This window comes from Coturnix japonica, chromosome 34 (assembly GCF_054131305.1).
Source record: "Coturnix japonica strain WE chromosome 34, WE-NBRP24, whole genome shotgun sequence".
NCBI lineage: Eukaryota > Metazoa > Chordata > Aves > Galliformes > Phasianidae > Coturnix > Coturnix japonica.
Window position 1 is genome coordinate 3,779,222 of NC_140696.1, and position 14,747 is coordinate 3,793,968.

General features: G+C 41.0%; 1 protein-coding gene across 18 annotated transcripts in view; it reads left to right on the top strand.

Moving 5' to 3' along the window:
- The window catches only part of ARHGEF12 (Rho guanine nucleotide exchange factor 12), a 59,761-nt gene that overhangs the window by 33,999 nt on the left and 11,015 nt on the right, over window positions 1-14,747 (top strand). For 13 of the 18 annotated variants that reach the window (XM_015884042.3, XM_085526091.1, XM_085526097.1 and 10 more), the window contains 19 exons: window positions 487-579; window positions 1,166-1,276; window positions 1,757-1,855; window positions 2,498-2,540; window positions 2,941-3,046; window positions 3,828-3,965; window positions 4,480-4,512; window positions 5,203-5,320; window positions 6,200-6,305; window positions 6,559-6,771; window positions 7,229-7,358; window positions 7,466-7,501; window positions 7,906-8,060; window positions 8,209-8,355; window positions 9,116-9,201; window positions 10,827-10,952; window positions 11,670-11,784; window positions 13,358-13,458; window positions 13,722-13,799. In XM_015884042.3, the coding sequence (XP_015739528.2) occupies window positions 487-579; window positions 1,166-1,276; window positions 1,757-1,855; window positions 2,498-2,540; window positions 2,941-3,046; window positions 3,828-3,965; window positions 4,480-4,512; window positions 5,203-5,320; window positions 6,200-6,305; window positions 6,559-6,771; window positions 7,229-7,358; window positions 7,466-7,501; window positions 7,906-8,060; window positions 8,209-8,355; window positions 9,116-9,201; window positions 10,827-10,952; window positions 11,670-11,784; window positions 13,358-13,458; window positions 13,722-13,799 (2,034 nt within the window). The remainder of the gene's footprint in view (window positions 1-486; window positions 580-1,165; window positions 1,277-1,756; window positions 1,856-2,497; window positions 2,541-2,940; window positions 3,047-3,827; window positions 3,966-4,479; window positions 4,513-5,202; window positions 5,321-6,199; window positions 6,306-6,558; window positions 6,772-7,228; window positions 7,359-7,465; window positions 7,502-7,905; window positions 8,061-8,208; window positions 8,356-9,115; window positions 9,202-10,826; window positions 10,953-11,669; window positions 11,785-13,357; window positions 13,459-13,721; window positions 13,800-14,747) is intronic. The other 5 variants (XM_085526089.1, XM_085526093.1, XM_015884039.2 and 2 more) reach the window with 1 other exon arrangement.

Genomic DNA, 14,747 nt, shown 5'->3' on the forward strand with positions numbered 1-14,747 from the left:
GCGTGTTTTATTCCCTGAAATCAATCCTAAATGAAAAACAGTGTTTTTTCTTTAGGTCATTATGGCCTCAAGAGTGGATAGAAATGGAACGTGGCTGGAAGTGCTATCATTTTCCTTAGGATGACTTCTGAAGTACTTTTCCCTCATCTATACGACTTTCTAAAGTCATATTTCTCCATTGATACTAAGCTGACATTTGTCATATGCTGCATGCTTAGTGTGCTCAGAAATCTGTAAATGATGCAATTGGTTTTGAGTCATCTGCTTTGACATTTCTGAATGCTTCCAATTTGGGAGAACTATGCTAAAAGGAATCTTTCAGCTCAAAGCTTGTACAGGGTTGAATGAAGGCGCTTGGGTTTCTGTTGAATTTCGAGGAGAAATAGAATGATAGCAGTATCTTTGACTGGGTGAGGAAAGATTACAGTTCCAAGGGAGTAACTGCAGTGCACTTCCTTCCCTTCTCCCACTCCTGACTCACTCCAGGATTCTCAGTCCAGCATTGGAAGTCCTTCATCCCGTGTGGGGCCACAGATCATTGGAGCAGAGGATGATGACTTTGACACTGAGCAGGAGCAGGTGGGAATGACTTGTAGCCTCAGCCATTCTTCTTCCCACATTGACCAGAATTCTGTCTTTCTGTGCCTTAATTGCAAGTGTTCCATGACTTGTTTTAATTGAACTGTTATCATTTTGAATTAAGAATTAGGGCATGTGATTCCTGTTACCACTGATCATGCCAAGTGGTAACACTTGGGGATTTTTGTCTTTATTTCTTTCTGTTACTCTTAAATTTCAAGACAGTTTTATTTGCTTTATTTGGTTTCCTTTTGCTGATTAAGTTACTTCTAACTGTTCTGCACTGTGGTCACAGCAGTGTACCTCACATGGCTTTTGACATATTCATTCTGAGTTACTTTAGCTCTCCTTTGTTCTGAGTTGTATTTCATTATATTACATTCAGTGTTGAGGGATGTGTTTAAAAGGCACATTGTCATTTGTAAGCCCTTCCTGGGATATTACAGTGATACTGTGGAGGTTCTGAAATTGATCAGTTTTCATTTCAATTAAACAAATGAAGCACTAAGCTGCTGGAAGAAGCTTCCTGTTTTTTTGCCCAGTAGCTTTCTTGAATAATTCAAATAGTTTCCACGTATCTCAACAGATAAATGGACAATGCAGTTGTTTCCAAAACATTGAGCTCCTGAAGTCTCGCCCAGCTCACCTGGCTGTTCTTCTGCACCATGTGGTGTCCCAGTTTGACCCTGCAGCATTGGTAAGATGTTCTAGAATTGTTTCTCTTAGCCAAAATTTGGAGGCTAAACCACTTGTGTGGCATTACCAACAATGTTGCTGGATTGGCAAGGAGAGAAATACAGATCCTTTGCAGTCATGAGCATGTGTCAAATAAAGGAAGAGAAGACTGAAGAGAAATGTCTCTATTACATTCAGCTATTTACAAATAAATATTTAACTCTGAAAGCATTTAGTTCAGCTTAACGTAGTGGGATGATCCCTTAATTCTGAGTTGTGTAGTCTGATCTTTGTGTCTCTTCTCCCTCTCCAATACTGATTATGGGGCAGCATAGCTGACCAGCTGAAGTTACCTGTGCAGACTGGTTGGCTGAAGTTAGCTAGGAAGGCTTTCAAATCAACAGCGCTGAATTCTTTGCAAGACAGCAAGGAAAGGTTTGAGGTAGGGGTGTTAAAAAGAGTTGCTGTAGTGTCTCTAAATTAATTCTCCTGTTTCCCACAGTTGTGCTACCTTTACACAGACTTGTATAAGCAGACCAATGCGAAGGAGACTCGGCGTGTCTTCCTGGAGTTTTACCAGTTCTTCTTGGACCGAGCTGCAGTAGGTTCCAGAGCTTTCTTATGTTTTCAGGCACATCTAGGAACTTGACTTTTACCTTTCACTACTCTCTGAAGTGGAAAAACCTAAGGAGATATTCAGGCCTTCAAGAGTCAAAAGCATTTTACTGTGTCATTTAAAACATTATCACTGAATAAAGTGAATAAATGCCATGTAGTCCCAGATGCCTGGTAACTCTATAAATCACAGGAAATGCATTGTCTGGTAGGAAAAATAGTTTGGTTACATGCAATCTAGCTTTAGTTGTTATACACTGCATTTTAGTTCATATCTGCTGCGTGTATTGATGTGTCTGTTGTGAGGGTCAGGCAATTTCATACCTCTGTTGATAAGCCTGAGAAGCCTCTTTAGCATCTCATGTTATACTATCACATTGTGTTGCAGAGACTGTTATCACCTGCTTAGATGAAATCATCCTCGTGTATTATTTTTTATAATGTGTATATATATATATGTGTATATATATAATGAATACATACACATATGTATTCAGAAAACCTCCCCTATGATACATTCAGCTGTTCAGGTTGTTCAGGATTTTGGGTTTGGAGGGCTTTGTATTGTGCATTTTATTGGTGTGCTGCTTGTTATATGTGTTCCTCCAGCATTCCTTTTCTTTTGCAGAATCTTAAAGTTCCAATACCAGATGAAATCTCCATAGATCTAGGTAAGGTACTCCAACCTTGGAAGTCTGTTTTTCAGCTTCTACTGTTTGAGGCAGTCCCTGCAAATAACCACGGGGTTGCTTTCGGTGTACATTACCATGTGTTTACAGGGAGAGACAAAACAAGTACTTGTCTCTTGTAGAGGACCTAGTGCATGCTCTAATAGATGCATTGGTGGTGGGAAGAACTGGCCATGTTGGCAAGTGTATCTTTTAGTCTAGTGCTGGATGTGACCAAAGCTATTTACACTTAATGCTCTAAAATTCATATTATCAATAAGTGGAAGGCAAAAGGGTATTCTTGGGTGGTGTAAATTGTGTATGAACAACTTTATTCTAAGGTAGTGTGAACTATCTCTCTTCTCAAAAGAATAATCTGTTAACTTTCTCTTCTGACTTACAGAGAAAAGAAGGCCAGAACTCATTCCTGAAGAGCTTCATCGACACTATATACAAGCTATGCAAGATAGAGTCTGTCCAGAAGTTCAGAGGAATCTGGAAGACTTCAGGTAACAGCAGTTGCCTCTACAGTTTGTGTTTAATTCATGCCTGATATGAAGTGAGTCCAAACTCAGGGAATATCTGTCTTGGACTGAAGATAGCACTGGAGAGAGTGCTCACCCTGGCCAGTCTTTGAATGTTTTTGATTCTGTGCTGCATGTATCAATTCAATTGCAAGATCACTATCAAAGACTGGATTCTTTATTCTTGAAGTTATTGGAGTCACATTCAGAATATTGTTACCTAATGGTGTTATATAAATCCTTCTTAGAGCTGTAGAATCGTTTGAGTTGCAAGAGACCTTTAAAGGTCATCAAGTCCAACCCCTCTGCATTGAACAGAGACACTGTATTTTTAATAAATGTATATCATTTTATACTTTTACTTCCCTTTAGACAAGAAATAATCCACTTTAGAGAGCTGTCACATACAAATCATATAACTTGATAATTGATACGTCCTTTCACGTACAGTCATGAGCATTCTGTGCTAGTGTGAGAGACCATCTCAAGATAGTCTGAGTATAATTAGCTTCTTCATAGCTGGAAATATTCAAGTATATGCTTTGGATGCTGCAAAAAGAATGTCCACTTTTACTTTGCCACTGCCATATCTACTTCTCTTGATAAATGCTGTGAAATGTTTTACAGTGAGTGCAAATGTTATAAAGAAATGCCAAAAAACCAATAAGGCAACCTTTTTGACCTTCCAAGTGTCAGGAGGTTGCTTTCCCTTGTTACAGGTCAGTATTTGTTCTGAAGTGATTTTTTTCTTCCCTCTGTATTTCAGGCAGAAACGTAGCATGGGGCTGACCCTGGCAGAGGGGGAGTTGACCAAGTTGGATGCAGAAAGGGTTCGTGACCGGAATGCAGTGGAGAAGGAAAGAGCATGTGCAGAACAGATTATTGCCAAAATTGAGGAAGTCTTGTGAGTATTGGCAAGCGTAATTGAGAGGGGTAGAAATGGTTTTATCCTGAACGTGACAAGTGCAGAGCAGAAGATTTAGGAGCTACTCACTGTAGTGATTTGATAACCAGGACTTTTGCATTGCTTCCCTGTTTTGCTACTGATGTATCTCTGAGTAACTACAGAAAAAAGTAAGGCAGAAGTTAAAGTTCATGTATCTTTTCAAGGAGGCTACTGCACAAATAGGAGCAGCAACACTTCCGTTGTTGTCGTGTGCATTATTTGATCCAAGTCCTTCACTTGGGCTGTAGAAACAGATAGTTTCAGAACCTTGTTTGTCTTTTAATTTGATATGAACCCAAATTTCCCAACTGAACCTCCATTTTTGTTCACTCTTCTTTTTCCTGGGGCTTTTTTATATTGCAAAGGACACTTTGAACACAAGTGTTGACACTCTGGGTAGATGTGACTGGGTATTAATTGTTAATTGAGTTTCTTTTTTTACATTCTCATTTACATTTACATTTTTACATAGGATGACATCTCAGCCTTTGGAGGAAGACAAGAGGTAATGAAATAAGAACTCTGTTGCTGATGCTGGTTCTGCTGGCTCTGTTTTTCTGCTGAGTAAAACAAGGCAGCCCTCTGCTGGCTGTAATTCCAGACTCTCCCTTTCTAAAATCTGCTGCCATAATTATATCCAATTTGGAGCATCAACCCCTTGTTTTCAAACTCTCCTTGTTCTGCAGTTCATTGTCTTTGATTCACACCAGAAAAAGCTGCCAAGAGTTCATCTCTTTCTTTTGCTTTTGTTCTGTGGCTGTTTCAGTCCAGTCTGACGTTCATTGTCTGTGCATGCCATGCCCCATTTGGTTTGTTTGACACCCTACAACCAGCCTGTTAGCTTTTACTGTTCTTACTGTACTGATTTTCAGTGTAACTCTAAGCCATGATCTGACTTCAGATATGTGCCTTATTTACGAGTTTACAACTGGTAGCATTTTAATTATACATCTTAGGCTGGTACACCTTTTATAAACAGCATCTTTTATTTACAAGAAATCAGATTCTGATATTAGTTGAGTCGCTCCCATTGTATGTAATGCATAGTTTCATTATAATAATAATAACAATAAAACCTTCTGGTTTAATTGATTGATTTCTCAATGGAACTTTTACATTTGATCTATTTTCCTGACAAAATGGATTTTTCCCAGGACATTTATCCTTAACCTCCATCTTTGTTTTTATTTGACAGTTCCACCATACAGTATGTGATTCTTACTTACATGAAGCACCTGGGAGTCAAAGCTAAAGAGGCTCGGAACCTGGAGCAGAAGCGGGGCCGTATTGGTTTCTTGCCAAAGATCAAGGTAGTAGTGTTGTAGCCATCATGCATTTGTTTAAAGCTGCTCACCATGGATACTTCATTAGTACTCAAAATATGCTTTGGTATGATGCATTAGAAGTTGGTATGATTCATTGTGTTGAGAGCATCTAGGATTATCAAGCTTCACAGAAAGCCTAACAGTTGTGATTTTGTTATACATATGCTTTCAGATACATCTATTCAGGCTATTGGTCAGTATAGTTCAGTTTTTGTCTTTAGAAACTTGCCTAATAATGAGTTCTTTCACCCAAACTCGATCTCCATGGGTGTGTGCAGTCATCTCCCGCAGTATGGGGATGTGTCTGGTCTCAGTAACTGTATATTTTCATCAGCATTCCATCTTCCTTTGAAATGTTAGGGCTGTCATAAGCAGTTCTGCACTGACAGTGTGAAAAGGTTAGATGGAGCATTAGCAGCCTTTCTGAAGTGGTATGCTAAGTTGTATTTCTACTTCCCAGATTAGAATCTATATGGTTGTGGAGCTTTGGAGTCACAAGATGTGGTTCCTTAGAGAAGCAAGGCGCTGCTGGTTGCTGTAAATGTGTCTCTTACCCCAGGGAGGAGAGTGTTTTTTAGCTCCTGCTAAGTTAAAACCAGGGTGTGAGTTTTTGCTTTTAACAGATGCATCTCTGAGGATGCTGTGACTCCCTGCTGCTAACCCTGTTACACACCATTCATAAGCTACTCGTGCTCTCCATGCTTGTTATGCTGCAGGATGCTGACCCCTGAATAAGCTGGTACAAGTAAATTGGTACCAAAGTGCTGCTGCTGTTTGAAATAATTAACCAGTGCCTCAGTCAACAACTGAACCTGAAAAAGTGAGTTACCTGTTTGCTTTGCTCTTCTGTCCTCTACATTATTGCAGCAAAGTATCAAGAAAGAGAAAGAAGGCGATGAAAAAGGAAAGAGGAGAGGCTTTCCTAATCTCTTGGGCCCACCGAGGAGACCAAGCCGACATGACAGCAGTGCAAGTATGTCAGACAAAGAAATCTATGCACCCTGAGCATAAGCTTGAAAACCAATTAGATTCTGTCTTTAAAAACAAAACAAAATACACACACACGCATAAAAAGCATTAAAGAGACCCAGCAGAACATTCTTCTTTAACCTAAGATTTGTCTTTAAAAACAGATTTTATGTAGGTATCCTGAAATACTTCTAATTCTGACTGTTGGGAGCAGCTAAAAGCTCTTTCAGCCGTGTAACAACTCTGTGTTTGTTTAGTTGGCAGAGCCATGGAGATACAGAAGCAGCGCCATCAAAAGCACATCCCTGCAGTGCCTTCTGTTAGCCCAGAGCCTCCAGATTTGGGCAAGGTGCGCCAGAGTGGGTCCTCCAGTGAAGGCACAGATGCGCCGTACCCACCTGCCAACCCAATGTCTCCTTTGGCAGTGGGTCCTTTTTCATCTCCAGAGGGAAACAAGGACAGCGAATCAGGTTAGGATGATACTGTTGCAGAGGGACTGTTATAAGTTGTGTTGGGAGCAGAATATGGAAAGTACACTTCTAATGCAAGGAACCTGAGAAATGTAGATGTGTTTATGTCATAACAAATAATCTTCCTGAGTGCTCAGTCATCTTTTCAGACATGGTCCTTGATCAAGTCAGGAAATCTTACCATGGCCAGAAATTACTGTCTGGTGGCTTTTGTCATGGTGTTGTTGGATCATCCAGTAGGAAAGAAAGCAGCCTGAGGTGCCTGCCTGCACAAATCAGTGTTGCCTGGAAACATACCTAATTGAGATTTTTCTTTCCAAGCTTACAAAGTCAGTTCTTCTAGCTCTGAGTTGGAATGAGGCTGTGAATGAAGAGGCTGTGAAGAGGTTGTGAAGATATACTCAAACGTACTCTAATTTGATATGATTTTTGACGTTTCTTATTCATTCCCTCTCAGGCTCGAAGCAGACAGGAGAAGCCCCACCTGCTAATGAGTGTGTGGATGGCACACCCCGCACACCCAGTACTACTTTTGAATTCCCATCTCCCTTGGAAAACTTGCCGGAGGAGGAGGGAGAATCAGAGAGGTAACTGTGGTGCCCTGGTGATAAGGATGTGGCAGTGGCTGTAGAACAGCTGTTGGTGGGCAGCCTGCAAGCTGTGGTTCCCTCATACCTCCTTTCTTTCTTTGCAGAGTGGTTGACATGGGGACACCAAAGCCTTTTCGCAAGTAAGTGTGTTTAAAACTGTTTGAACTTCACTGATTTGATTGACATTTTAGTTAGTTATGAAGTAGAATGCAGCAGTGTTCATTGTTCTGAGCCAGTGTTCTTAAGTAACATGTGGATGAAATGGAACACCTGTGCATGGGACAGGTGGAGCAGATAGTATGCAGATAAACCCTTTGATAAGCCCTAATGTTAGAAGAAGTATTATGAAAATAATGCAAGAACAGATATTCACTCTTAGTTGTTCTGTGAAGGGCTTAACATTCTTGTGGCTTCAGACACCTAACAGCTTATTGGAGAGCGTATTTGTGTAATGCTTTACAACTGCTATGTGTACTTTGATTCTTCTTTTTTCCTTGTATCCATGCCTAAAGTGGGAGTGATGCAGCATATTTTTTCTCCTTAGGATGGACAGCGTTGGTTTTGCAGATGTACAAAGTGAAGATGAGCTGTATGACTTTGATATGGACACAGACCCTCCCAACTGGCAGCAGCTTGTGAGCCGAGAAGTGCTGATGGGGCTGAAACCCTATGAGATCAAGAGGCAAGAAGTGATTAATGGTGAGATGCAGTACCAAACAGAAAGTTGAAATCTAGTCATGCATGTGTTTGCAAGTTCATACTTCTGACTTGTATTTAGTTCATGTTTGAGCCTATATTGTCACACTTCTTTAAGTCAGTGGCTATAATCTTGCCTTTCTCTCTTCAGAGTTGTTTTACACTGAGAGAGCTCACGTCCGCACCCTGAAGGTTCTGCATAATGTTTTCTACCAGCGTGTCACCCGGGAAGGGATCCTCAACTCCAGTGATAAAAAGAAGATCTTTTCAAACCTGGAGGATATCCTGGGGCTTCATGGTAAGAGTGGCTGAGGTGCTTCTTGGCTTCACAATCTGAGCTGGAATTCAGGGTACAAATATCCGAGGAAAAATTGACACAGGTATCCTGAAACAAGAAGCAGCCTCATGCAGCACTTCCCCCTTCCACACACAGTTTTCCCCTTTCTGATTTGCAAAGATACTTTGAAGAGCGCATGTGCTCAGTAGTTCAGCTCATCAGTGTACACAGACTGTTGTGCTCATTCATGTTTGACAAAAACAGCAGTGCTTTGATGAATAGCCTTTGTAGGGTAATGTTCAGAAAGTTACAGCCGTCGATGAGGAGAACATGAAAAAGCCATGGAAGGATTGATGTCTTGCAGGTGGTTTTGAAGGGTCACTATTTCTAATTGTTTACAGAAAGGACTGTTCAGAATCACATTTCTGGCTCTGTCAATGAATAATCAGTGGTAATTTGTAGGCAGGTGGTTTGAAGCGTGTTCTGAATGAGCCGTGGGTTTTTAAAAGGTCAGTGAGGTTGAGCCTCATATAAGAGAAGACTGGAAAGATTCTTGCAGGTCAGTTAAAGGCAGGAGAGCCAGAAGTGCAAAGGAGGGATATGACATTTTCTTAGATATTCTACTGAATTCATTGCATCACAGGACGCTTTTTTAAATGTAATTGAAATCATTGCAAGTTTGGTCTTTTCTTAGAAGTTTTACTTTAAAAGAAACTGAAAGTAAGGAAAATGAAGCACGGAACCTGTATTAATAAAATCTTTTTTTTCCTTTGTTTCTAAGTTGCATTGAATGATCAGATGAAAGCGGTCCGGAAAAGGAATGAGACTTCTGTTATCGACCAGATTGGGGAGGATTTGCTTTCTTGGGTAAATTCCATTTTTCTTCTCGAAAACATGTTTCAGAAAATGGCCAATAGTGTCAGGGGTTAATGAAGGTAATTCCCAGCTAATGGGAACTGAAGGTCTGAGAGCTGTTATTTGTGTGGAGCCAACAAAGAGGTAGGGGAAGAGGTTTAGAGAAAAGCGGAGGCAGCTCAAAGGGTTTTCATTTGACAAGAGGTCTAGAAAAGAAGAAGAAAACGTTCCTTTTGATGCATTGGTAAAATAGAAACATGGCTTTGAAGGTGTAAAAGGAGAGCAGGTGTAATAGCTCAATTTAGTGCGCTAATATTGAAACAAGCCTCGCATCACTTTTGGTGCAGTTAAAGATTTGAAAATCATGATTTCCAGTTATAGAATTTGCGTAGCTGAGTCTCTTCAAACTGATAGCGCTCTTTGCAGGCTTTGTTTCAAATTTGAGATCTAACTGATGGGAGCAGGAGTGAAAATCTCTTTGGCTTTTTTTCTTTAGCCTCTCCTGGGAGTCTCCTGTTGTGTTGTTTGTTTTCAAGCCTGCTTAATATGGGATTGAAGATTGATCTGCTTCTTCTTTTCAGGCGTTCATGCGGAAGTCTCTTGTGATTTATATTTTTGTAATCCTGCCATTTCTTAGTATCCCAGAAAAAAAAGGGAGGAAAATGAAAATCAAATGTGGCTGGTAGTGAAAAATCCTCTTCTAGTTCTCCCCTGTGTGTTGTGAAGAGCGAAAAATAGCTTGTGCATTCGTTTTTGAACAAGCTAAAGCAAGCTAGACATTACAAGTGTGATCGTTACATGTCCCTGACTGGTGGCTGGTTAAGTGGCTAAAACACAAATATTAAACTAAAATCTCATTCTCCAGAGTGAGTATTTTCAGCAGTTGGTTTTGCTGCATTGCCAATTGGGCAGTAGGGATGGGGAAGAGTTGCTGTGACAGTGGATCTGTCTGTCATCTGCAGCACATTTCTCAGCTCTGCTCAAGGCTGTTGTTTTCCCCAGCCATGTTTCTGTGTTTCTATGTTATATTCTTGTCCTTAAGCATGGCTAATCCTGGAGGGAGCAGCCCCTTTGGTCTTGGCTTTGCTGCCCAGAGTCTGGTAAATAATCACTGATCATTCATCCGAATGCTGTTTTTGCACTTCTCTTACAGCCTATAGCGAGTGGCTTTATTATCTCCCTGAATCTGCAGTGCATTTGTAGAGGGAACTGGAAATGCTGGGAGTGGTGGCAGAAGAGCTGTAGGGTTTTACACATACCAGGGCTTCTAAATAGGCTGGACGAACGAAGACTTAAAATCAGAATGTTTAAGATACTGTATTCCATGGCAGCAACTTCTTAGATATAAAACACAAATGAATGGCAGGAAGCTGTGCCAGGGGAGGTTCAGGCCGGGCATTAGGCTTCCTACCAAGGTGGTTGATGTCCCCAGGCTGTCTGCATTAAAGGGGCATTTGGATAATGCCATCAGTAACATGATTTGATGACCATTGTAGGCCTCCCCTCTTCCTCCTTTTTGCTACTATTCCTCCCTTCCTTTCTGAGACCAGCGGTGCTAGTGGCTTTATATCTGTTAACAGCAGCTCGTGCTGAAGTTGGGTCTGTCTAATTTTGACTTTCATGACTTTCTGGCACAGTTCAGTGGAGCAGCAGAGGAGAAGCTGAAACACGCCACTGCCACGTTCTGCAGTAACCAGCCCTTTGCTCTAGAGGTCATAAAGTCCCGTCAGAAGAAGGACTCTCGTTTCCAGACTTTTGTGCAGGTGAATTTTATGCAAGGCTTTGAGCTGCTGGTGTGGGATAGTGAAGGGCTTTAGATTAAGTTGTTACAGTTAATGAGATTGCACTTCACATTGTCTTCAGATTACGATACACAATGCCCTGCTGGAATGAAGGAAAGCACATGTTGCCCCAGGCAGCATCACATCTCACTTGGGTGGCTGTTTCCCAAGGATAAGTACTTCTGTGAGGAAAAACTGCTTATAGCAGTGCAATTTTGATGCATTCCAAAGTCAGAAGACAGATACTGTAAACCTATTCTGCCCACCAGGAAAGGGGCTTGAATACTTCTGGCATTTGGAGAGGAGAACATTATCTTCATTACCACCAGCTGGGAAGAACTGCAGTAATACAAAGGTTGATGTTATTTTGAAAAATGTACTGTAGTTTTTGCTATAGCATGAAGAGCTGAACTGATATCTTCCCTGTGTGGCAGTGACTGAGATTGATTGGAGATGGTGCCAGGCCTCTGTGCAGTAATGAGGGAAGGAAGCCACTGCTTTGTGAGCCCTTCCTGTACGTAATTGCAAATGGAGAAGGGATGTATTGTCTGAATGATAGATCTTGGCATTTCTTGTCTTGTATTTAATTACCAGAAAGTGAAGTAATAGACGTTTATGTGATGAATAGATGTTACACGTTCAGGTAATTATAGTCCTAATAAAAATGACAAACGTACTTATTGTGCTGTTTAATTTTAGGATGCTGAGAGTAATCCCCTGTGTCGCCGCCTGCAGCTGAAGGATATCATTCCAACAGAGATGCAGAGGCTGACAAAGTACCCCCTTCTGCTGGATAACATTGCCAAGTACACAGGTAAAGCATTTCTACCACGTAGCCAGTGGTTGGTGCTTGTGTCTCAGCAGGTTTGCTAAGCAAATGGGATTTCATTGCATTTTCCTTCTCATGAAAAATCAGAAGGGCAGGTGGGGGATTGAGTTTGGAATGGGTGAATGGCAGCGTGTGTTGGGTTAGATTTGTCATCATTTAAATGCAGCCTTGAAAAGTCTGAGGGGTGGAAGCTGAAGTTTTGAAGATGAAACCACTCTGCTCATGAAGTTACTGACAAAGCACTTTGATTTGCTGATAGTTTCTGAAGGCTGGAATTCCTGACAGTCTTCTTCCTCTCCTCCCGTTCTTGGGCTGCTTCTTAATTTAACGCTGTTACTATGATTACCTGCTTTCAATTATTGTGACAGCTAAACTGAAGGAAGTGTTTCCTCTGCACCCTCACATTCCCAGTGGTACATGAGTACACAACAATGCCAGTAGCTGGAATTGCATTCAAGAGACCAACAGAGGAAAAAGAGCGAGTATCGTTTAACTCTTCCTTATTCATGTTCTGATAAACTAAAACTAGAGCTGACAGCGAGGCAGGTTGCCTCTGTGCTGTTGTTTTTGGGTAGTCATTAGCAGGCTTGTTCTCTCTGTAATTTTATAGGCATATTTAACTCCTTTTTACAGTTTGGAAGGAAATAACTGGAAAGAATTCAGTCACTGAAGACGATACTTCATTTGTTTCACTAAATTGATTTTCAGTAATAAATGTGCACTGAAAAAACGTATTTTTTTCTTTCTTCTTTAGCACACTAAGGTAGCTAATCAGGCTATTAAGAGAAAACACATTTGAATGAATTCCAATTTCCATGTAGATGCACTTGAGAGAGAGAAAAAGAATAAGATCTTCCAATAGCAGAAATCCCTGGTTGTCCATTGCCGGCATAAAAATGTGAAGAGCGAGGAATCTAATAAAAGCTCATCAAGTTATGCAGTTACTTAAACGAGCGTGGATGGATGTTGGACATAATTCTGAGCAAGGAAGTAAAAGATAAAAGTATCAGAATCTAAGCAAAAATCAGGCAACGCTGAGGCTGATGTGTATCAGCGTGTTCTGAGGAACAAAGGGCAGATAATGCAGAACAAATTGATTGTTGTGGGTTTTCTTTTTTTGTAAGGTCAAGATTTCTGCTGTGTGCCACACTGGAAGTCATTTCCTGTGTAACAGACAGAAAGGGCTCATAATGCCATGAAATGCCTTTTCAGGTTTCCTAGCAGATAACTGTTGTGGTGTAATTTAATTACTAGCAAAATATATACTCTATTTATAAGTCATTCTAATCATAGTTAAGAAAGTGACACTCCATTATCCTTGATGAACTTGCTTATTTGTCAGTTAACTACATGTGTAATGTGGCTTGTGTTGGTGAGAATTGATGGGGCTCACCTGTGTCTGTGTATGATCTGGAGGGTGGCTGGAAAGGTAACTGCTGTGTGCTGTTGCTGTAGCAGGAGGATGGTTTTTGGGACTAGTTTGTGGACAGCAAAGAGCACATTTGTGGCCTTTTCATCCTTTATCAGAGAGTTATTGCATTTCCCTGTTCTCATGCAGAACTGCCTGAAGAGAAGGAGAAAGTGAAGAAAGCAGCAGATCATTGCCGTCAAGTCCTTAACCATGTGAACCAGGCTGTCAAGGAATCAGAGAACAAGCAGGTGGGAGTTGAACTGGGTTAGCACCAGTGGTGAAGAGAGGGAGGTGAAGGGGAAACAGGCTGTGTAACATGGCTGGAATCTCTACACAAGTGACCAGATATATTGTGCTTAAAGGTGCTCTGTGGCACAAGCATTGCTATGAGAGCAGGAATCCCAGACATTTGGGAACTCGGAAATACTCATGACTGCCTGCTCTATGACTCTAGTGAGTTCTGTTAATCAAACTGACCATTTTCAGTGGTTGCTTTGCTTTGTTTTTGCAGCATCTGGAAGATTATCAGCGACGTCTTGACCTGTCCTACTTAAAGCAGTCTGAGGATCCCATGATGGATGAGTTCAGGGTAAGTGGCAGCACAGAAACAATTGCTCTGTGCATCATTATTGTAGCACTGTTGCTCCATTTGTGGCTCTATTACTTTTTTGGATGTGCAATCAAATGGCCTTTGGAGAGAGATCTTTAGATCTCCATGGATATAACAATGTGGTTCTGCACATAGGAGTGCTGGTGTAGTTTGTAAGCTTAGTTAGATACCAAGTTGATGGTGATGATTTGATACTTTGACCACCATCGGTGCCAGTCCCACTCATAGGTTCTGCGTTGTTTATTTATCACTCCTTTATATTCTCCAAAGTCAGTGTGTATTCAAAGAAATCTTTATGTGATGATTTGTCTATAAAGCTATATCCTGTAATCTTCCACAAATAAACCCCACAAGCATTGAGTTAGGAAATGAAGAACTTACTGGCAGTTATGAAAGCTTGCTGTTATTGATTGTAGACTGAGACTTGGAAGGAATGACTTGTGAAAATTGTCACTTCTACTTGCCTGCAGATCTAAATGTCACAAGCACTGAAATGACTGAAGAATCCATTGACATTATAAAGTCCATCAGATCATTGGAATGCTTTTTATATCAGTATGTCATTCGGAGGCATACTTGACTTGCAAATAGGGTGCTGAAGCATTAACCAGTTGTAATACTGGAGCTGCAGACTTTGTATGGGCTATTGCAAAAACTCCTAGAAATCAGGTGACATTCTAGTGCCTTAAGAACTTTACTTTGAAGGGAAATTCTCCATGTAGTCACCTCAAGCATCATTAAATGAATGAGGAAGAGTGACAACAGACACCTCTTTACAAGATTTTGGTGTACAGGGGTGCCTTGTTCTCACTCAGTGGTTCTTTTTCCACACTGGGTTTAGCTGCTCAAACTGGAGCACCTATGGGTTGCCTTCCCCCCCTGACACTCGTGCTTTACCACTGCTTGCTTTCCAAGACATTTCATAGT